This window comes from Jaculus jaculus, chromosome 1 (genome assembly GCF_020740685.1).
Source record: "Jaculus jaculus isolate mJacJac1 chromosome 1, mJacJac1.mat.Y.cur, whole genome shotgun sequence".
NCBI classification, from domain to species: Eukaryota; Metazoa; Chordata; class Mammalia; order Rodentia; family Dipodidae; genus Jaculus; species Jaculus jaculus.
The window spans coordinates 329,055,340-329,078,886 of NC_059102.1; the positions used below are offsets into that span (position 1 = coordinate 329,055,340).

Here is a 23,547-nt window from a genome sequence, read left to right on the forward strand (position 1 = left end):
AAAATAGTCACCACCTTCTGGAGAAGACTTAGCCTCATCTCTTGGCCTCCTGAGTCCTAGGGAGGAGCCTCAGTTAAGAGACTTTGGAGAAAAGCCAGAGAAATGGGGGTGGGGTGAGAGGGAAAGGTCTGACTTTGGCAAGATAAGAATGGAAGAATCAACCTTTGTTTTGCCCCACCTGGCTTACACTGACACACTGGGGGTGTTTCCTGAGGCCCTTGAATATCTCACAGTACCCTTCCCCCATTTCCTGTGGCCTGGGCTAGGTCATTTGTGGGGAGGTGAGAGTTGAGAGATGGCTGCTGTAGGTCTGGGGTAGAAGCCAACTTCAGAACAGTCCCCACATAGTCCTTCTCAGTTATGTTGAGCTAGGTTAGGGCACAGTCAGGTAGCAGAAGCTGTCTAGAGTATACTCTTTTTGTTTTCCATTTTGGGGGACATGTGTGTGTGTACACTTAAGTGCATAAGTGTGGGCACAAGTGCCAGATGATGTTCTGTGTCAATTCTTGCCTTCCACCTTAAGGCAGGGTCTCTTGCTCATCTTTGCATTCATCAGGCTAGCTATTTGTCCATGGGATTCTCCTGTCTCATACTCTTGTCTCACTGTAGGCACACTGGGATTACAGATGCATAGCATCCAGCTCTATGTGGGTTCTGCAGATCCAAACTTAGGTACTCATGCTTGTTTGGCAAGCCTTTGATCCATTGATCCATCTCCCCATCCTTGTTTTGTATGTTTTACACACAGTAGCCAGAACGTCCTTCTTCTCAGAAAGGTGCCCCTAATCTTAGCATGCCACCTTCCTTTCTGAAGGTCCCTGCTGCACTGGAGCTTGTAGCTTGCTCCATTACTAAAAGCATAAGTCCTGACCAGCCTAACTTCCAACATGGAGTGGAACAGTTGCCAAACTTAGTTATAGGTCTTAAGCATCCTGGCTAGCACCTGTCTCTGCTGAGATGGCCCTCCTTCTTCCTTGGCTGACCCTCCCTCCCACATGGTCCATCCAGGCCTGATGCAGAGGCCATATTGCCAGCCAGACACATTGAGGTGAGATAGAACCACATAACAGAGTTTTCAATATCACTCATCACTTTTTATTCAGAGGAAAAAAAAAATCACCCAATCCTTTCATCTTGGAAAGTCCTATTTCCAACCGTCATTGAAACCAGGATTCCTGCTCACCCCTTGGGGGGAGGTGAGAGTTTACAGATGGCTGCTGTAACCCTGGGGTGGAAGCCAACTACAGAACTGTCCCCCATAGTCCTTCTCAGTTATGTTGAGCTGGGTTAGGGCACAGTCAGGTAGAGGATGCCTAGAATATACTCATTTTGTTTTGTGGCAAAAAATGGCAAGACCTCGGGCAAACACAGATCTTATTACCAGAAAAGGGGGATGTCCTGGGGCTCTGATTAAACAGGGATCGAGTAGTGAAGGGTACTGGATGGGAGATATATAGACAGGAGTCAGCTAGAGGAGAAAAACCAGAGGATTCAGGAGGAGTCAGGAAAAGAGAAGGAAGCTGTAGAGCTCTGAGTTAGGGGATTCAGAGCAAGAGGATTCCTCTGAAGAACTTAGGTGAAGGCTCAGCTCAGCGGGGCCTGGTGGTATAGGCCTACAATCCCAGTTACTTGAGAGCCTAAATCAGGAGGATCAAAAATTCAAGGCCTGTCTGGGCCACATAGTGAATTCAAGGCCAGCCTATGTAATTTAGTGAGGCCCTATCTCCAAACAAAAAGTGTGTGTGTGTGTGTGTGTGTGTGTGTGTGTGTGTGTGTGTGTAGACTAGGGATATAGCTCAGTGGTAGAGTACTTCCTCAGCATGTATGAAGCCCTGGGTTCAATCCCTAGCACTTAAAAAAGAAAAGGAGGCTCAATTCAAAGTCTAGTCCTGTGATCCTGTCCACTTTGGCCCAGTGAGAACCTCAGAAGAACCAGAACTGAGCTGTCACTGTACAATGCTTAGCCCAGTTCCAGGCACCAGACAGAAAATTGTGTTGACTTTCTACACAGATACAGGGGCTGAAAGAGCAAGCAAAAAGCTAGTAACTAAATCCACAGTGTCTTGAGGAGTGATAAAGGATATGGCTTATGACAATATATTTTTCTGGCTAAATTATTATAAGGGAGTAGGTTCCTGGGAGTACTTTGGTTTCCCTAAGGTGGGGAAGGGAAAAAATAGGAGGAAGAAATGTAAAAAGAAAAAACAAAAACAGGAAGTTGTAGCTTAGAAAAAAGTCTATCTTTTCTGGGAAGAGTTCCTCTAAAGAGGCAGAGAGGAGAGAAGGGGCAGGGGGTTCAAGATGAATGCTACATGGCTACTAACCTCCCCAGCAGCAACCTTAAACTTGGGCTTTTCTCCACCCCATCTTAACTCAAAGGCTAGCTGGAATCTAGGTCTAGGGACTTGAATGTGTAGAAGGCAGTTTACCTGTTTCCCCAAAGGTGGAGGGCCTCGGAACATCCTCTGAGTGTGAAATTACAAGACATGGGAAAGAGGCAGCACTTGGTCAGAGGCAGAGAGAGGCCATGCTACCACCCAGTCTTGCCCCAGCCAGCCAAGTCACAGTTCTGTGTCAGCCATCACATGTTGTCTTGCTGAATGCCCATTTCTGGAGGTGGTTTGGCCGGTCCCGTTCTCCTGAGCCCCTTGGGTCACACTGGTCTTTCCCTGAGTCTCACGGGAGGCCCCAGATCCTGAGCTATAGCCCTGGCCTCCACTGTGATCCGTGTAATAAGGGTCTTCGCCCTGGACGGTGTAGAAATAAAGTAGCATTATCTGGCAAGCAGAGGTGTGAGGCACTTTGAAAGGAACACAGAAGTGGAGAAGGGGAAAAAGGAGGTACAGCTGCATTTTTAGACTCCTTTCTTCCTGAAGGGCCATCAGGGTTCCAGCTCCTAGAGAAGAAAGGACAGAGGAGAGGCACCACACCTGCCACCAAAGCTTAGAAACCATCCCATATAGGCAAATGCAATCTCAGAGGTGGAAGAGCTTCCTTGGTGTAAATGCCAGCCGGAGGCCAAGAGACAGATTTTAGCCTTGCTCCTCCTTCAAAGGTAGATTTTCCTTTCATATGACCCCTTCTTGTGAGCAACTGGGCATTCAATATGCTTGTAAATAAGCATGCTGACTTAACACCCAGTTCTGTTGTTCCCAGCTTAACTACCCAGAACAGACCAAGCAGATGACATGAATCAGCAGCTGGGAGTGAGTGGCATGTAGAACCTTCCCCCCATTTGTGGCCTCTTGCTCTGAGTCTTCTGTGGGTACAGTGTCGCCAGGCATGCATGTCTCAGTACACAAAGGCTTATTTTTTGTATCTATCCTCTCTTTCTATGGAATCCCTTGTCCTCCCCAGAAAACTATTATCTTCCTTATCTGCTTTTCCCTGGACCCCAGAACTGACCAGCCTTTCTCCTGTGGGACTCCAACTGTGACGGTTCATCAGAAAATAGCCAGTAGTTCCCAAGATGGCCAGCAGGATTCCTGAAGTGACTAGTGCAATCAAGGTCTTTCGGGAATAGCTCTGGTGGCTCCCAATATCTTGTTCCCTGAAACCTTGGATTCCCAGCTTAAGGAGAAGAAAAGGTATCATGTCACTTGTGGAAAGAGAATTATAGAGAGGAGCCCAGCCCACTGCAAGCACCTGGATAAGACTCATCAGGGAATAGATATAACAGGACACTGGCCTTGTGGCTTTCTCAAACAGTATTTAAAACTGACTTGTCTTAGCTGAACTTCCAATAAAATTTTGAGTTCAAACTCAGGAAGTTGAAAACTGCCAGAAAAGATGGGAAGGGAGGAAGAAAAGTACCGGAGATGGTAATTGCCTCCTCCCAGACTTGTGTTCCCTCTGAGATGCATTATCTCATTATTTTACCTTTCTCAGGTCAGACTGGTGTGTTTCCATAAGCTGGAGTTTGCTGAAAAGTTCTAGAATTAGAAACATAGGTTGCTAAATCTATAATATAGACAAGGTTATTTTGCACTCTCCTCCCACTCTATTCTAGAAGCACTAACAGCCAGGGTTGTTTCTCTCAGCCAAACTCTTAACACCTGTGGATTCCTGCGCTTGGATGCAGGAGCACCATGCAGGATATTCTGCCCTGTGTACCTTCAGCCCTACTCAATTCTTAGTCTTCTCCCACTGTCCTCGATAGGTGGGTCTTTACCTGTTTTGTTGACCAAGAGCAGCAGCAGGCACTCAGGCTTAACTTCAGACTGGGCAAGGAGCAAGGAGCATACACCAGCTTCAACCTCACCATTAGCCTTCTCCTTCCCACACAGTATTTGGGTCAATCCTTCTCCTTTGCCCTTCTTAAACTCCTCCTGGGAAAATGAAGAAAAGAGAGGAGGGGAGAGATATGAAATTACTAGCAACTCTGAACTGCATCCAAGTCTTGGGTAATAATCCTGATTAAGGTCACAGTTCTTTTTCCACAAGAAATCCTTTCTAAAACTTCAACTTTTAAAATATTTTTAATTGATTTTAACAATACAAAGAGAAAATTAAGGCATGAGAGTACAAACCTTGGAAATATCTTATTTAAGGATTGCCCATGTACAGTCATACAGTTCAAATTAATTCAAAATTGCTAAAAACAGAATATATTAGTAATACAATAGTAACAAGAGAAAATCCTTTGTTTTACAATAGCTCCAAATGATGGAAGATAAGCCAGAGGAAGTAAGGAGTAGATAACGAACCTACACTCAGTGCTTCCTTTCTCACACTGTCTAAGGAGTATGGTAGAAAGCATTTCTCACATTGACAGTATTTCTATATGGCCTGTCTAAAAGCATGCAAGCTAGTGTCAAAGAAATTCAAAGTTCCTCTTCTAGGTTGCTAACTGGCCCATAGGATTCAGAAACTCATACTCAGAATATAAACCCCCATCATTCTTAGCAACTGAGTTCCCTTGCCCAACCCAAACCAAGACACTCTCTGTAGGGTCAGAACATGGCAGGGGAGGAAATGCTTCAGGAATCTGATTCCTTTTTCATAAGGGGAGAACTGGCTGGGGTGTGTGATCCTCATTGCACTACAGCCTCCATGGAGGAGAAAACTTGTAGGACTATGGCTCATGGCAAGCCCAGAGGTCTTCTCAGCTAGAAAGAAACCTGGGTATTTTCCTCCTATAGAGTCTTAAGGAAGGAAAACCCTAGATCTTGCTACAGACAAGGTCAAAATTGGTCTCTGGCCTTCTTAAAATTTGAGTCAGGGGAAAATAACTGGAAGATAGAGCATGGCTCAATAATCCAGTTTCAAAACTTAGAAAGACATGGTCACAGACAAATAAATCCCCAGGTCCTCCTACTTCAAGTCAGGAAAAGGATGGGCTCTCTGCAAGTTTTCCAGGAAGTCTTTGGATGAAACCTTTGCTTCTGGAAAACTCAGGGTCATTGAAAGATTTACAGCATGTATCCTGTATACCACATTGGAGATGACAGTATCCCCCATCCTAAGAGGACTGTGAAACATGTTTAGACCCAGACATCTTGGATGAACCTGATATACTTCCCCTTTAGCAAAGAACCGTCCCTAACATCATGCCTTTTGAATGAAAGGAGAGAAGAACCCATGGTGATGACTTTGGGCTTTTCAAGTGCCTTTGATTGGAATGTCTGCTTCCTAAGAGGATGGGTGGAGCTGTTAGAGGATCAAAAATAGACAAACAAAATGGTACTTTTCCAGTACCAAGAAGCAGCCCCTTGACAATATTCAGCCATTCTGACATTTCTCAAGCCCTGATTGTAAGATATTGTGAAAACTTCTGTGCATATGTGTGTGTGTGTGTGTGTGTGTGTGTGTGTGTGTGAGAGAGAGAGAGAGAGAGAGAGAGAGAGAGAGAGAGAGAGAGAGAGTGTGTGTGTGTGTGTGTGTGTGTATCCCCTCTGTGAAGGAAAAACAAGATAGTGACTATGTCCTGGGCTCTTGTCTGTCTGCCTGCATGACAGTGAGGATTCAAGACAGTGGTTATGTCTAGGGCTGTGTCCCAAGTGCTTTTCACATCATTACTCATTTGGCTCAACCACTACCTTAGGAGTCATTATATTTTAGATGAAGAAATAAGCACAAAGACTATCATGAAAAAGGTATAATCAAAGGGCTATGAGCATCTAAGAGAGGCAAGAACACATCTGGGTTAACAGAAACACCTCAAAATAAGCCTCGAAGAATGGGCAGAGTATATACAAGTGGAACTGGTGGGGAAAGGTACAGGTCAAAGCCCAATAGAGAAAGTCTGGGTGTGTGAGGGTACCTCACCCTCACTACAAGGAGACAGAACTCAGCCTTCTCCCTATGCTCCTTGCCTTTTATTTTGTATTATCTGTCCTTATTCTACATCCTCTCTGTCCACATCATGATCCATGCCTTTTCTCTCATGTTTCCTGTCCTCTGAAATTCAACTCAGACTCCAAATCCTCTAGGAATCCAGCCCTATCTTTAGTCAACTGGACATTAATCCTTGTTTTGCCATGTTTTAGAATTTTCTTGAGTCATAAACTATAGTGTGAGGTTCCACTGTTGTAACTACAGTGATATATGAAATTTTCCAAGATAAATAGCAGCTATTACTATTATTGTTAATAATTGCAGTACCTTATATATTATGCTATCTAGAATCCAAGTTATGATTATCTTCTATTGTTTCTTCCTGACTAGACAGTGAAAGTCCAAAGTTTCTATGTGGTGGGGATTAAGGAATGAATTATGTAAATTTGTTCCCAGACTCTACCAATCATTGCATCAAAGAACAAAGACTTGTTCAACTTAACATCCCAACTGGTTGGCCTCCACCTGTAGTCCCTCCACCCCTCACTTAGTTCCTTGGACTAAATTCAAGGGAATAACAGTGTCTAGCTTCCCAGCCTGGAATCCACCAGTCTCAGTGAATTGTGTTTAAGCTGGAGAGGAGCAGGTGGATTCTGAACACGATGCTCCTCCGGAAGCTTGGGATAAACATCCTCCCCCAAGAGACACTGTGGGTAAATATCACGAGAGAGTGGGCAGGAGGAATCCACAGCCCCACCATTTTGTTTATGAGAATCAGGTTTACAAGCTCTAACTACATCGGCTCACACATGTTACTATGCACACAAAATACAACTATCTAACCTTTCTAAAGTCAATCCTTACATTTCGCAACATCTCCTAACATGCTAAAGCAGCACATGAAACATTGGGGCTAGGGTTGGCGGCGGGGGGAAGGTGGGGTGGCAGTTACTATTCTAAATGACCTTTGAGATGCTTCCCAATGCTGAAAGTCCAGGATCAATCATCATCCCCTGCCACCACCTCTTTCACAGTAATTTTATCTTCTTTGCTGTGTTGTTTGACAATGTAGGTAAAACCTATATTTGTACACAGGGACTGGATCTTTCAAGTCAGGCAGCAAGTGGCGGCAATAAACCAATGCAATAAGTTCTACTGTTTCCAGGAGATGCACTGCCTTCACCAATACTTCATCTGTAGCTTTTGTTTGCTGCAAGGAAACTGACCTTTAAATGTTTGGGAAGCAGGCAGAGAAGATGGGCTGGTGGCAGCCTGCTTCAAGTGAAATCATCATGACAGAATGAAGGTAATGTGAGAGAACAGAGTACATTACAGACTTTGTAAAAGTAAGAAAACCACCTCACCAGACTCATCTTTTCAAGCTGCATGGATACAAATAGTGCATATAGCAGACACAGCACTGAACAGATCTGATGATTCTGAAGACAAAGGTGTAAACTAGAGATGGTATTTCTCCAATGATTTATAAATGGTCAAGGAGTACATGAAAGAAGACTCAACTTCATCAATTGTCAGGGAAATGTAAATCGAACCACTGTGAGACACCACTTCAACACAAAACAACATGTGCCGACAGGAATGTGGAGAAATTGGAGCCCTTGTATGCTCTTGGCAGAAACACAAACTGGTACAGACACTGAAGAAAACTGGTTGGCTTGGGGTGTGGGCTTAGTGGCAGAGATCTTGCCTAGTATGTGAAAAGATCTGGGTTCAATCTCCAGGACTACTAATAAAGCAAAACTATTGTGGGAATTCTTCATATGACCTAGTGACTCTACTTCTAGGTATGCACTCAAAAGTACTGATATCAGGGTGCCAAAGAGATATTTGCCCACTCATGGTCATAGCTGCCTCATGCACAATGCCCAAAAGGTGGAAAAACCAATGGGTGAGCAGATAAACAGAATGATGTACATATTGTCAATGGAATATCATTCAGCTTTGGAAGAAGGCATTCATAGTATATGTTACACATGGATAAATCTTTAGGACATGATGCTAAGTGAAGTCAGACTGTCGCAAAAGAGGACAAATGCTGAATTATTATACTCATATGTGGTATCTAGAGACAGAAAGGAAAATGTGGGCTGGAGAGATGGCTTAGCAGTTAAGGTGCTTGCCTGTGAAGCCTAAGGAACCAGGTTCGATTCTCCAGGTCCCACGTAAGCCAGATGAACATGGTGGTGCATGCCTCTGGAGTTTGTTTGCAGTGACTAGAGGCCATGGAGCACCCATTCTATCTTTCTTTCTCCCTCTATCTCAAATAAATAAATATCTTTTAAACAAAAAGAAGGAGAATGTAGTGGCCTGCAGAAGTGGGGTGTTGGTTTGTGGGTAGAGTTTCAGGTTTTGAAGATGCAGAGAGTTCTGGAGATTGGCTGTAGTGTGGTTCAGAACTACTGAATTGTATCCTTAGAGATGGCTAAGGTATTACTTTTTGTGTTAGTGTATTTCATCACGATTAAGAAATAGTTAGGTAACTTCTTGTGGACAGGTGGTTATAGAATAAGAGAACAAAATAATCTCACATTTTAGAAGCTGCTCATTAAACTATGATCACAAACACTAAATTAAGCAGACACTGCAGTCCAGAGAATGAAAATCAGTCCTGAGGAGGCACACTCCCATAATGAGGGTTCTGAGGTGTGGAAACAGGCTTAAAAACAGCACTGCTGTCCCTTCCTCTAGCTGTCAAGAGGTGGAGAATTGGGAACAGAGGGAACAGTAACTAGGGTGGAGGTCAAAGTCACAAAATGCAGAAGGCAGGTCTAACTGTCCACACAAGGAGAGCTAGCATCTCAGTGATCATCACTTATTTGTGTAGAGTGAGGGTTGGGAGGGCTGAGAAAACACACAAAGCTCTGTTGTCGCATGCACTATATGCAGGCGGATACCAGCATCACACAAGTCCTGCAGGACATGATAATAAAGGAAACCAAATCCTTTCTGCTCCTCAGAGGGCTGTGAGTAGGGCCTGAATCTTCCCCTAGTAGAACTAGTTCCTTAGGGTCCTCTAACACCAAAGTGCATTTGCAGCCTAAAGCAGGTAGGAGGTGCTGTGCCCTCAGAACCTTTACAACAGACTATCAAACTAGTGGGGAATGAGACACAAGGGACTCTTGATACTACTGGGAGCCATGGCTATACATTCTTTATCTAGGTTGCTGGCTAAGGAAAAAGTACCCTGAGAGGTAGGAAGCACTGCTGTCTGGGGCTGGGGAGGAAGAAGTATTCTTAGGAAGAGCGGTTGATGTACAGTGATGGGGATGCCAGGGGACAACTGCACCACACATGGCGCTATATGGAGGCAGTTCTTGTGAGCAGTGTGGAAGCTTTCTTTAGTGTCGACATGGGGGCTACGCTCTTCCCAGATTTGCACTCACAGATCCTCCCCTGATCCAGAGGAGCCTGTAGAACTTCTCAGCTGTGTTGTAAAGCAGACTGACAGCCAAGACCAGAGCGAGAAAGAGGAGTTGCTTCTGGAGTAGTTCTTGTCTTGGACAATGCCCTTGTTTAAGTATGAACTTTGAAGAGCAGCTGGCAGATGCATAGAAGGCTCTGCAGTCCATGTCCCAGGAAACAGAATTCTGGCACAGACCTGAGTGGTGCCTGGGAAAATAAATGCTCAACCAAGATAACAGAGGAGACACACCAAAAAAAAAAAAAAAAAAAAAAAAAAAAAAAGGTCAATTTGTTCAGTTACTATTAACTGAAGAGTGGATGACTTTTTTTTTTCCTTAACGAATGAGGTGAAGAGTAAGCATCAGACACACCACACACTGGTGCTGCTTGTACTTTGTGTGTTTCTGTCCCGCTTAATCACTGAATTCTTTTATTCTGCAAACTTGTATCTTTGTGATTGTGCTATTTTAAATGCTGTACATTAAATGATTCTTTTAGGTGTAGTTTTAAAAGATCTGTAAGTCAGAGGCATCTAACTGATGGCTGCAGGTAAGATACTTGTTGCTGGAATGACCAAAAGAAGGACCTCATGGTGTTGTCCTTCCCATCTATGCAGGCAATATGTCACCTAGAAGCTTCCCTTAAGTGTATTCCCAATTTGTAAGAACACGTTTCCCTGTATGACTAAATATCACTTTTCCCTTCATCCTATCTTTCTTTCTCCAAAGACTTATTACTCTTAGGAAACTGGATTCTGAGACAAAGCCAGGAGACCTGCTTTCATCATGAAAAATTTACCCCATGCCATAAACATTTTTACTATGAAATGGCAACAAAAAGCTGAAACAGAGGCAAAGCTTCTAAAAAAAAGATGAGAAAAATAATATAGCATGGTTGGAAACATGACAGCTCACCTTGAAAGCTAAAGGGAACCGATTGAAAAGATAATGGAATTAGTAAATTCAGCAAATGGTTAAGCCTCAGATAATGATTCAACTCTCACTGACTTTCTAAACTCTTAGAAAGAGTACATTAAAATATATATGGGGATATCCATGTTATAAATAACCTTGAAATCTATCAAACCAATAAGGGAAAATATCAGGGATATGGATCAGCAGTAGAATGCTTGGTTAGCATGTGCAAAGATCTGTGTTCCAGCCCTAGCAATGCCAAAAACAAAACAAAACCAGTCTTGACAGATGTCTTCAAATATTTTTTAACAGGAGAGTTAGAAAATGAAAACTATACTTTTACAGTATAGTGAGGAAAGATCTGCCTGGTTGGATATTAAAAACACTGCAATGTAAAGGTGTAACAAATTTAAAATGGGCAAAAGTAACATAAAACTGAACAAATAAACATCTCTAAAGAATATGCCCAGGTCATATCAAAACTTAATATAAGCTGTAAAAGCATTCCCATCAGCAAAGGTGATACTCATTCAATACCTGTCAGGAAGGTAGAGATGCAGACACACGATGACACACCTAACAGAACCAGAACTACAGAGGTGCCTATAAATAACACATGAGCTCACATTTTAGCCAGCAGTTCAAATCTGAATAGGAAGAAGGACTCCCTTGGTCTAAAAGCAAATTCAAATCTGACAATATCAAATAACAATAAAATGCATTTAAAATTGGTTTTGCCTTTTTTGCCCACCAGATGGGGCCTTTTACTCCCCAAGCCCAAGACTCTATAAATTAGAACTCCCAGACCCATTATTCTGGAGAGGCCAATCTAAAATGGTGTCAGGTGGTCCGAGGGTGGGTGGGGCAGGTAGGAAGTGGGGGGGTTGGATAGTGGACTTACACAGCTAGAGGCCTCACTAAGCTCCAGGCAGATGCCCTGAGCCAACCTCATTTCCCGGATTCCAGAACATTTGATTTCTCCCTGTATTAAAGCAAAAACAAGGTTAATATTCAAGCATCTTGGTATCTCAATTCTTCCCTACCTCCTTTCCAGTTTGATTTCCTTAAGGTACTCTCTTAAAAGATTTTAGAAAAAAGGAAACTTAAAATTTACCAGAGATGAGTAGAGATTTGATGATTTATTCAGAAGCAGGGACTCACTATGTAGCACAGGCTGGACTGGAACTCACTGTGTAGCTGGGCACCCAGGCTAGCCTCAAATTCATGATCCTCCTGTCTCAGCCTCTTTACGGCTGTGATTACAAGCATATGCCCTATGAATTTTTTGTTTTTTTTTTTTTCAAGGTAGGGTCTCACTCTACCTGAGGCTGACCTGGAATCCACTATGTAGTCTCAGGCTGGCCTTGAACTCACAGCAGATCCTCCTACCTCTGCCTCACAAGTACTAGGATTAAAGGTGTGTGCCACCATGCCTGGCTCCCCAGCAAAAATTTTAATATAAGTTGAGCATTCCTAATCAAAAACTTCAAAATCCAAAATGCCTCAAAGTCCAAAACTCTTCTATATCCAATGTAATGGTGTAAATGGAACTCTATACTGCAGAACTTCCGAGAACACAAAATTGCACTTTGCAAAATTATGTTCAGGATTCATGTGTATGAGACACAGATGAGTTCTGTCCTTTGACTTGGGTTTCATACCAAATATATGTTAATATTCCTAAGTAAAAAAAATCTGAAGGCCAAAGTAGTTTTGGTCCAAAGCTTTCCAGAAAAAAAGATACTCAATATGCAGTTAAACTGTTTCCTCTCATAGCATACATTTTCTCCATGAGATACTTCTTGTGTTATTCATTTGGGCTCCAGGTAGGCCATTATTTGCAACCTTGGAAAACACTGGCTTGGGTAATGCAGAAAGGAAAAAAGAAAAGGTCTTTTTTTCCTCCTACAATCAACTACACATAGCAAATGGATAACTGTGGTGGCCAGGCAATGAATGGTAACAGCCATTTTTTCTGGACCCTAGGGGTCCTGGGAATTTAACAATAAGAACTAGACAGGATCTTCATGTTCATCCATAAGTTTTACCCTCCTATTTTCTGCCTTTTAGGCTGAAAGATGCTGATGGCCACAGGCTTAAGGCTGAAGATCAGACTGAGCTCACCATCCCTGCATGTCCAATTCTCACTTCTGTACATGATGTTCTCGCTGCCACCTTGTATCTGGCATAGTCACCAAGCTCTCTCACATGGAAGAAACACTGTCCTAACCCAATAGATAGGAAATGGATCCAAATATTCTCAAAGGGGAAGGGTGCTTCAGAGCCACACTCACAGGTCCTAGAGGAATGAATGGATCTTTGAGAATCTCCATAAAAACACAATATTCATTTTCCCTCTTCTAGCCTTTCCAGAAATACTTATAAAGCATATTCCAGACAGATTCCAAATCTAAATCCCACTCACTCATATGAGATGAAGAGAGAAACTGCTTGGGTACCTAGTACATAACTAGCATAAATAACTTATAAAATAAGGGGCAATCTGCTGGTTTGGCCCAAATCACCCACCTTGATGGTACTTGGGACAGGAGAAGATGATGTGAATGTGTAAGATTCTGTGGCTGATGTCATTTCAGGGATGGTACTATTGGGTGAGTAATAAGAAAAATTCACAAGTGTTGTACTAGGCATCCACGCCATTTCTGAAGTTGAAATGTTGTCTGCAGTGGTGATCACTGTGAGGGCTGAAAAAGTGGTCTGTGACTTTGCTGAAGAGTTCGTGGTTTCAGGGCCTGGGGACACCCCAGAAGTTGCTGTGAAGTTGACCATAGTCTCTGGAATGGACCAAAACACACAGGTATGAGTGTGTATGTATGTACTTACACATAGGAACACAATCATAGTTCATGATGTAGGAGTGGATTTTTCCTACAAACAGGAGTTTGGTGAGCTCGCCATTATCTAGGATCCTAACCCTGACCAAACTCACTTCAAGCCCCCTGGGTGGAGCTGTCGCTCTAATCTAGAATGTATCTGAGGTGGTCTCCAGATTCTGAAAGTGAACTTGATGCTGATCCATTCTAGAGAAGCCAAAAAAAAAAAAAAAAATTCCAATTTGAATCTATACCCACCTTCTATTGCTTAGAAAATACCAGAGATCTCTATGGGGTTCAATCTGATCCTTACTTTATTACCAGCTGAACTCAGCTTGAGCATGGGAAGCAATCCTACTGCCTGTATACTGGTCTGCCACCATAGGATAAATCACCTAGAAATTACTTCAAGTTGCCTTACATGAGACAGGGGCTTGTACAGCCTTTATCTATGGTGTGTGTGTGTGTTGGGGGTGGGGGTGTTGGGAGTGCCTACTAGCAGCATGGCTTTCTCATCACCTGAGATGGCTGATGTGGTCTCATTGCTGTCCTGAGGGATGGGGTGTGGGCTGGTACTTGCAGGGCCACTTGGTGTGGTGCTGTCCTGGTCCTGGTTGAGCACATTTGTAGAGACAGATGAAACTATTCCCAGGGTAGATGACTCCATGGCAACAGAAGTCAGGTTGTTTGTTGGATTTGTAAACCCAGAGGCTACAGGAAATAAGAACAAGTCAGAACCTGAGAATCCTGAAGGCTCATGACATCACCTGGTTTAACTTAGTGACTTCAGATAATTGTGCCTATAACATTCCTGCCTCCCTTAGCAATGGCGAAACACTAAAAAAGCCCTCCTGGACAGTGGACTAGTCTCCTATCACCAGATTTTCCTAAGGAAATAGAATAAACATAAGCATTTGTAATCCATAATTATCACAAATAACTTATGAACACTATAGCAACACAGAAACATAGTGTATTTAACAAATTCTGGAACGCATAATTTCACTTACATAAATACATCAAAGATTGATGAGAGGACATATTCCTCCTTTCCTTTCAGTCATCTTCCATCTGACTTAGTAACTTTTGTAGTAAACACTAGAGTCACACCATCCCTGAGAAATCCCCTTAGAAGTCCTTTATCCTTCTCCGTCTTTGTTCATTCCCCAACTCTCCTGACTTTCAAACCTTTTCTTTTATTAAGGAAGTCAGCTGCAACAAGGAATCCTAAGGTTTATTTTCAAAAACTCTGAGCTGAGAATCTCACACTAGAAAGCCAAGGTCTTGCTTCTCCTACGATCTCACCATGGGAAGGTAGAGAGCTTTGTTTAATTCTGCCAGAACTGTGTATTTTGATGCATGTGTACCCCTGTTTAATTATCACTTAGTACAGCTCTTTCCTGCCTTATACAGATTGTCAGAAGAATCAGCTACTATAGTAGAAAGACTCTGGATCTAGTCATTCTCTAAAAACCTTCATGAGCATTTTTGCCCTTTTCCTCTATATATTCTTAGGCTCAGGAATGAGAAGCCTTGACCCTGTAACTTACAGGGCCCTCAGCCTGATCCACCTCCAGTGAGGATCAACTTAGATGTACCACCCTCTTATATCACTCTTTGGTGAACAGAAGTTTTAGAAAATCTTCCCCAAATGGCTCTTTTCACATCTAGGATATGCATGGACTTCTGCCCCCAACATTCTCCCTGGGAGAACTGCAGAATCAGAGTGTGCCCCTCCCAGGCCCATGGGTGACTACAGAAAGAAAGGATGCTAGTGGAGGATCCCATGTGTGATTCAAGATCCTCTGCAGCATGAGCCAGAGTTTTAGGGAAGAAGAAGAAAACAGGAATGGGCTAGGGCCGGGCCTCATCTTCTGGCCAGCCACACCGTGGCTGAATTCCAACACTGTGAGAGTCTCAAATTCAAAGCTGGCCTTGCTGGTGGCTGAGAAGCTGTGTCAAGATGTGGTGATGGGTGCTATGTTGTTTACACAAGCTAAGCCCTCACTTTTAGCTGTGATATATAGTATGTGAATCTCTGTTGCACCCTGGCCATATGTAAACTTGGGCTTCAGAGTTCATACCTACAGTATCATCTATAAGAAAAAGCCCCCAAGGGCCCCAGAACACTCTAAAACTTATCTTTGAATTTTTGTGATTGTGATATAGGTCTGTATGATTCAGGTTTTTTTTTGTTTGTTTGTTTTTTGTTTGTTTGGTTTTTTGAGGTAGGGTCTCACTCTGGCTCAGGCTGACCTGGAATTCACTATGTAGTCTCAGGGTGGCCTCGAACTCTTGGCGATCCTCCTACCTCTGCCTCCTGAGTGCTGGGATTAAAGGCGTGCGCCACCACGCCCGGCTCTGATTCAGGTTTTTAAGGCCAATAGCAATGTAGGATGAGACTGCTAGTTTCTCTCTGCATCAAGAGGAAGATCAGATTTTCAGTGCCCAGTCAGTTAAACCCATGCCAAGATTGCTTTCCATAAAGTAACAATCAAGGTCTCATCTCCCATATTCTCCTTCCCCTGCAACATGCTACAAGCGCATTGATGCTGGTGACTACAATAATCATATCCTATTATATGTTAGAGAAGCAGGGGAAGGAATGGAAAGGAGAGATAAGGAACTACATCACCATGGTGTTGGTCAAGAAGGAAGAACACAGATCATGCTGGTAAATGGAAAAGGACACTGAGATCAAACTAGTCTCAACTGCTAATGATCTATTCCAGATGCATCTTTCCAGCCTCTGGAGACAACAGGATGGGGAGGTGCCCATGTGGCTTAGATGAAAGATGGGTTGACCAAAATAAAATAAATACAGAAACCAGTCCAGCTGGAGATGGAGATGTAGCACAGTCGGTAGAGTGCTTGCTTAGCATGCATAAAGCTCTGGTTTCCAACTTTAGCACTATATAAGCTGTGCATAGTGGAGCATGCTTGTAAATCCCAGCACTTGGGAGGTGAAGGCAGGAAGATCAGAAATTCAAGGTTATCTTTGGTTACATAATGAGTCTGACACCAGCATGGGCTACAATAGACTCTGTCTCAATAAACAATAAGTAAATAAATGAATAAAAAGGAGAAGGAATGGCAATCACCATCATCACCGCCAATCCAGGCGACTTACTTCTTTAGATAGAACTCCACACCAATTTGACCCTAAGACATGAATTCATTGTTAAGGGCAAGTGTGCTAGCTGCACACTGAATTAAAGGAATTATATTCTCAATGCACCATTCCACCTCTGGAGTTACTCTTTGAACTCTTCTTTCTGCTTACACCCTCCCTGCTTGCCTCAAATATATCAATTCCTGGGAATCCCATCTGGTCCAGACTGACCCAGCCCTTTTCCCTCTCCAAAGGAATCTGGGCCTGGCTAAGGTGATGTCATGCTTTTTGAACCCCTCCCCTAAAGGTCCTCATTTATCCAGACAAGTACTTTTGAACTTTTCCAGATGTGAAGAGAGACCTGCTGCTTGTTTTGAAGACAGAGGTGCCTGCCCAGAACTGTGAGGCAACTCCAGATGGGAGCCAGCTACGGACCACTGGGGACAGGCTCCCAGCTGTAGCAGTCTCTTCCCTCCCACTCGCTGGCCATGCTGCAAATAAGAAGAGAACCTGTCCTCAGATAATGGCTCTGAAAAGAGCTCATGGTACTCCATGGGAACAGGACAAAGAGGAAGGGCAGAAAGGCAAGGCTAAGTAGAACTGGCACAGAGCATACTGTGGCCAGGGCTGACCTAGTCACTACAGCACAGGTCCCTCCTTAAGTTCCTGGGCCTGAGTCTTGAGGTATCTTTTGGAGAGTTTGTGAGTTCTGGGGGAATACTGTCCTAATTCTGACAGTGTGCCTCTTTAATCTCTCTTTCTGCATACATCTATGGCCTGAAACCACCATCGGTCTTTATCTGAGCTTTGGACTCTCCACTCTGGAAGGAGTACCAGCAGCCAACAGTCACCAAGAGCCTTTCAAATACTGAAAACCTCTTTTCCATTCCTGCTATACAGGAGGAAGACCCTTCCCCTGACCCTGCAGGAAGGTGTACAAGAAGATGCTCATGCCATAGTCCATTCAATCGCAATTCACAGCAAGACTCTATGTGATCCAGTTATTCTACAGGATGTCAACATGAACTTGGAGATAGGGAGAACACAGGCTATCAGGAAGTGAAAAAAGTTTTTAAACAGATGTCACAGATAGACCCATGCAGTAATATTCACATATACCTTGTAGAAATTTATTCAAAGGCAATTATTCTTGTTCACATATAATTTTAATAAGTTTATCTTAATATCACAGCCAAAACTGAAAATTAGGAAGCAGTAAGGAGAAACAATCTAAGAACTCAAATAACTTGATAGAAGTACAAAACCCATGCTAGTTTAGAGTCACTTATAGGATGTGTTAATTGTATCATAGAATTGAACAAAGTCACCTTAGTTTCACAATCCATTTGAGTCAAAAAGGTTAAAGTCCATGGTAGTAGGAGGTGGGGTGCTCTGAGGAAGTAAAGCAGGTGCAATACATTCTGAAAAGATTTCTACCTAACCTTAGTAAACTGAAGAGTCTTTCAATCCTTAAGGGAAGGGGGTTAAAATTCTAAGAGATCCAGTTAGTTATTATCCAAATAACTGAATGAGACTTGGTCTTATTTCAGATTGCCTTAGTTTAGTTTTTGGGGGGGAAAAGTGGTTTGTTTTGTAATTTGAGACAATCTCATGAAGTCCAGGCTGTTCTCTAATTGGCTATGTAGCCAAGAATGCTTCTACAGGAATGTTCCTGATCTTCCTGTATCTTCTCTAGTGCTGGAATTATGCCACCATGTTCTGCTAGTTTATTTATTTTTTACCTGATGATGTTTTCTGATAGCCATGCTATCCAGCCCCCACCTGCCTAGTCATTCAGATGTAACAGCTGGACAAGAGCATCATGGACATCTTAGGAGGAAGGCACAGCTTTGGGAGGTGAGTCAATAGACCATTAGTGGAAAGCAGAACCACACAGAGACAGAGAACGTAGGCCTGTGAAAAGAGGGATGCCCCAGATACTTCTCCCACATTGTAGCTGCATGATCCTGAAAAAACCACTGGATAGCCTCTGTGCCTCAAGGGGATTAAAGCAGACCCTGCCTCCTCATTGTTTTGAGGAACAAAGAAGGTAAGGAAGCAAAAAGCAGTCAGTTTGTGTGACTGGTCTATGGTTATCATGAGGCCAGAACAAGCCCCTTTCTGATGCTTCACCAGAGTTGAGGTCTGTCTCTGCCACTCATCTGACACAAAGTCATACACGCTTCCTCACCTTACTTAGGTTATAAATTTACTGGGTGTCAGGAGGATCTTTCTTATACTTTTGTACTTTACATATGGTGCTTAGACCATCTTGGGGTATCAGGATAAGCATCAGGGCAGGACAGCACTGGGGAGTGTGCTCACACTTAACACCTCTGGGTGTTCTGGATGCCTTCTGAGGCTCTCTTTTTAGAGGAAATTTATTAAATTGCGGTGGGGGGGGGAGGAGGGGGAGGGTGTCCATGTAAAGATATCCAGTTATCTCCAAGCAAGTAGGAGAGTTCTAGAAATAACTCACATTGCCCAGGGCCCAGTGTTATTTCATCAAGTTCAGGGACTAGCAAGCTGTAGCTTGTAGAACACACCAGGGCTGGTTTCGTGTGGTTAAGCATGGCTTTTGCATTTTTAAGTGACATAAAATAAGACAAATAATGATATGCATCCAAAGCCATATTCAGACCCAAAGCCTGAGATGTTTACTGTCTGGACCCTTATAGAAAAAAGCTTGTTATCTTTGATCTGAAAAGGAAGAATCTGAGGAAGAAGAAATAGCTTTCTTCAAGATTTGTTGCACTTACACAGTACATGCATTTTCTCCCTTAAGCAACAAGGAGATAACATGTAGTAAGGGACTATATGATTTGTTTTCTCTCTTACACATTAGCATTATTGTATTTAAAAAAATATTCCTTCAAAGAGCAGTGCTGAATGGAAAGGTTCCTAGGGATCTTCATGAAGGCCTAGATTAAACCTGGAACAATTCAAAGAATAGGATTAGAACAATGATTAGAAGTCACAGGAAGGATAATTTCAGTATAATATAGGGAATGAACTTAGTGTAGTATGTTTTGTTTTGTTTTGTTTTGTTTTTAATATAGGATGAGTCCCCTTGGAGATAAGTGAGCATTCAATAAGCATCCTTATTAGTGGCACATTTATTTTTTTCCATCTACCATAAGTTGGGACCATAGTTGATTAGAACAAAGGGCTGAATTCAAGCCTTCCTCATCCTAGGGGAAAAGCCAAGGTATCACTGTAAACCAAGTAACTGGCCTGAGTAAACCCAGTACACTGAGATTTCCTTTTTATAGTCAGATAGCTTGTCTTCATCCCATCCACTTACTGTGACACTCTAATATCCTGAGGCTCCACAAGGGCTCACAATTCTCCCATTCCTCTTACTCCTGAGCCACCAACTCCTAGATGGCAGCTCTGTGCTTTGCCTGCATTACTGCTATACTACTTCAGATCAGCCAGCCAAACACCCTTTCCTTTCGTCACCCTGGGACCTGTTCATATAGTCTGGTGACATACATAATTGTCACTAAAGATTTGAGGAGCATGAAGCAACTTTACAGGGCAGCCAGAAGGGGTAATGACATAGACTTGAAGTGTATGTCAATACTGTGCTAACAAAGCCACAACATAAGGAATAGCCTTGGCACCCCTACACATCACTGTTCTAGACCCACAGGCACCTTCTATGTACTGTCCCTGAACAATGAAGTCCATTAGCCTTCTGCTTGGTAGGCCATCCCAACACAAGGCTCTACTTCATACTCAGCAACCCTGCCTCCTGTTTGTTCCTACATGTCCGGGACTTATCCCAGGGTTCAAGGCTTTCTAGCCAAAGACCCATTAACACATTTTCTTACAAAACTGAGCAAGCTGCCTAGAGATCCCACTTCTCTAAGAGGCTTCAGTTTTTATTTTATTACTTTTCCACTTTAGGAAGGAGCAGACTTGCCAGTTAAGTTAGGGGTCTTTTTCTTTGCATTCTTAGGGAAGTGATTCATTTTGCGCCTATCCTGACTCTAGGTCCAGGGAAGTCACCTTGCCAGACCTCTCTGTTCATTTGGACCCCACCCTCTCAAGATGCTTGCACTATTCTCTTTACAGCACAGTCACAACCAGTGAGGCCAAATATAAAAAAAAACACTGTGCTTTCATTTCTTAGCCAACAAGGGAGGGAAAAGCTATCATCATAAAAGTCAAAGCCCTGTGTATGGATGTCCTGCCCTGATCACTGTGAAATTTTGCTTTTAAATATGGTGTTTGTGCTCTTTTTCCTTATGTTCACATTTTAAATTTGCTACATTGCAGAGCATTAGGTAGATGAACTGTAGTTTATCAGAGAAGGAGGATCAAGAACCAAGAAGGAGCTGGGGAACCATTCAGCTCTGAGAGTGTGCCCAGGCCCTTCCTGCTCAGAATCCAAAGAAATCAGGTGAGAGGATAAGACCTGGAGCCTAAGCCTCCTTTCTGTTTGTCTTTCTTTCTTGTTTTTTTTTTTTTTTTTTTTTTTGAGGTAGGGTATCACTCTAGCTCAGGCTGACCTAGAATTCACTATGTAGTCTCAGGGTGGCCTCAAACTCATGGCGATCTTCCTCCCTCTGCCTCTCAAGTGCTGGGATTAAAGGCGTGTGCCACCACGCCCCACCTTGTTTGTCTTTCTGGAACTCTGCCCCAAGCTTATCTGCTGCAGATAAGGGTGTCTTGCCCTGAGTTTATGGAGACAAAGCTTATGCAGAAAAGGAAGATAGGTGACTCAGTGAGGAGGGCCGGGGTTGAAGCCAAAGGAATAATTCCCCCCCCCCCCCACAAAAGCTTCCTTAGACTAAGCAAAGGTTGTGCTGGATGTCTGGCTCCCCAAGGTGGAACGCTGGGGACGACCATATCACTCAAGAGTTCCCCAAGCTGCTATTTCTCCTCACCATGTGGCAGAGAGTCAAAGGGTGGAGTCCTCTCCCCTTTGGAAAATATCTGATAAAATTCTTTTCCCTTTTCTTTACCCCCTCTTACTTATAGTCCCAGACAGGATATGGGTGTGGGGTCAGCAGGCAAGAAGGACCCAAGGAAGAAAAGGAATGTGAGCAGACAGGACTGGGGGCAGGGTTTAGGGGAGGGGACAGATAGACTTTGGAGAAAGGATACCAGGCAAAAAGGGGCTCTTTAGTTACCTGAAAGAGTTCCAGCCTAGCTGGAAGGGTAGCAGTGCTGGCTGGCAATTTCCAGTCCCCACCCAGATATTGGTCTCTGAAAAAGTGCCCCAATGTGGTTGGCTGGCAGGTGTCAATGCCACCTTTTAACAAGGAAAGAAGAAAGATCTTCCCAGAACAAGGTCTTTGTTGGAATAGTAATATGAAAACACAGAAGTCCTTCTGCCCTGAACTTCTCACTAATGAGAGCACTGAGCTTTTTGATGGCACACTGCTATATTTTACGGTTCATTCATTTGTTTAGTTTATCCCATAATGTATCCCAGGACAGAAAAATAACAGTACTAAAAGACAAAAGAATCAAAATACAAATCGTAGGGAGCTTTTGGGAATGGCACAAAGCCAAGCTGGCCCAAGGAGTCTAACCAAGATGGAAGAGGGGCCCTATCCCTTCCTTTCACCCCAACGTTAAGACACTGTGATTCTCAATGTATCTGCAGAAATTTCTTTGCTCCCCACTCCCACCTCTGTAGCCCAAGACAAGACTGCCACTGACCAGCTGAGGAAAGAGGAAAGGGCAGCATTCCAAGGCCTGGGTCGCCATGAGCTGCTGAGTAGCTGAAGGAGCCCAGAACATTTGATGTGAATGTCAGTCCTTGGTCAACATACTCCTATGAGGCACAATATTGCGTCCTTGGGAAGTTCTAACCCTTGGCTTTACTCTGATCCAAAAGGGCTGTCATCAAGTCAACCCAGAACCTAACTCCACTTCCACTACAGCCAGCTCTCACTTTTGGGTGCACTCAAAGGTAATAGCAGAGGAGACCGGGTAAAGAGGCTTAGTGGGCAAGTCCAGCTCACTCTGCAGAGCCATGGTGACCAGCCTTTATTCTGCAGAACAGGAATCAGGAGCCTAGATGACTAGACTCAAAAGGAAGAACAAACTTATAAAGTTGAAACCTTCAAGTGCACGAGAAGGAATGGAGAAAGGCATCCTCCAAAGAAAGCAATAAAGCTTATGTAGTTACTGAGTGACTACGATTTTGCCAAAATGAAAGAACTTAATAGTAAGAGTATGTGTAGATAGCAGGAGATGGCTCGCAAGGCTTGTCCACTAGCTTTAGAGTCTGGAAGGGAGCAGGGCAAAATAATTCCAAAATGTAATGAGTGTGGGTTTGGGTAGGGGGAGGGCCGGTGAGCAGAGGCAGTGTGGTGTTTGCATGGGCGACTCTAGTTTAGCTTTCTAATCATAAATGAAAATTCCCTCCCTCCCTCCCTCCCTCCCTCCCTCCCTCCCTCCCTCCCTCCCTCCCTCCCTCCCTCTCTCTCCCTCTCCCTCTCTCTCTCCCTCCCTTCCCGCCCCTCTTCTCCTCCTCCCATTCTTCATTCCTAACTCCCTCCTATGGGTCTTCTGGGCTCTCAGGGTTAACTTCCTTCACACTCGCTAGATCCCAGTCAGCTCCTTGGATCTGGAGGCAGTGGGTTCCCAGGCCCTTCCCTGCACCCCGCTCTGGACCCTGCTTTGTAATCAAGGACAACTACAGAACTTTCCGGCGTCCCCCTCCCTTCAGCCCATATCCTGGCTCCAACTACGCTGCACCTTCAGCTATGCCAAAAGGCACCGGTGGGTCTGGTAAGCGCCGGCTCCACCAGCGCTGGATTCCCACGGAAAACGACCCCGAGCCTGCAGCTGGCCCTCCCTCCCTCCCTCCCCGCGCAGCACTTACGCAGCAGACTCAGCAGACAAAGCGCCGTCCAGCCGCGCGGCAGTCGCAGCTCCCCGCGCGCGCCCCGACGGACCGGCATCCTGGCGCGTCGCTCCGAGATGCGCACTGTGCAGGTCGCGCTGCTCGGCCCCGCGCTCAGGG

The 23,547-nt window shown here is 43.9% G+C and overlaps 1 protein-coding gene across 4 annotated transcripts; it reads right to left on the reverse strand.

Annotated features, from left to right (window-relative positions):
- Positions 1 to 1,744: 1,744 nt before the first annotated feature.
- Positions 1,745 to 23,547, reverse strand: Cd34 (CD34 molecule). 4 transcript variants are annotated; one of them, XM_004653231.2, is made up of 8 exons: positions 23,407 to 23,547; positions 13,967 to 14,158; positions 13,143 to 13,408; positions 11,515 to 11,595; positions 4,172 to 4,328; positions 3,880 to 3,932; positions 3,406 to 3,570; positions 1,745 to 2,747 (listed from the first exon to the last, which is right to left on the reverse strand). In XM_004653231.2, exons 1-8 carry the CDS (start codon positions 23,483 to 23,485, stop codon positions 2,562 to 2,564), a joined length of 1,179 nt encoding a protein of 392 aa, XP_004653288.2. In that variant the 5' UTR covers positions 23,486 to 23,547; the 3' UTR covers positions 1,745 to 2,561. The 4 variants fall into 4 exon arrangements, with proteins under 4 accessions (XP_004653288.2, XP_044997637.1, XP_044997639.1 ...); XM_045141703.1 differs by lacking the exon at positions 1,745 to 2,747 and adding an exon at positions 2,754 to 2,896; XM_045141702.1 differs by lacking the exon at positions 3,406 to 3,570.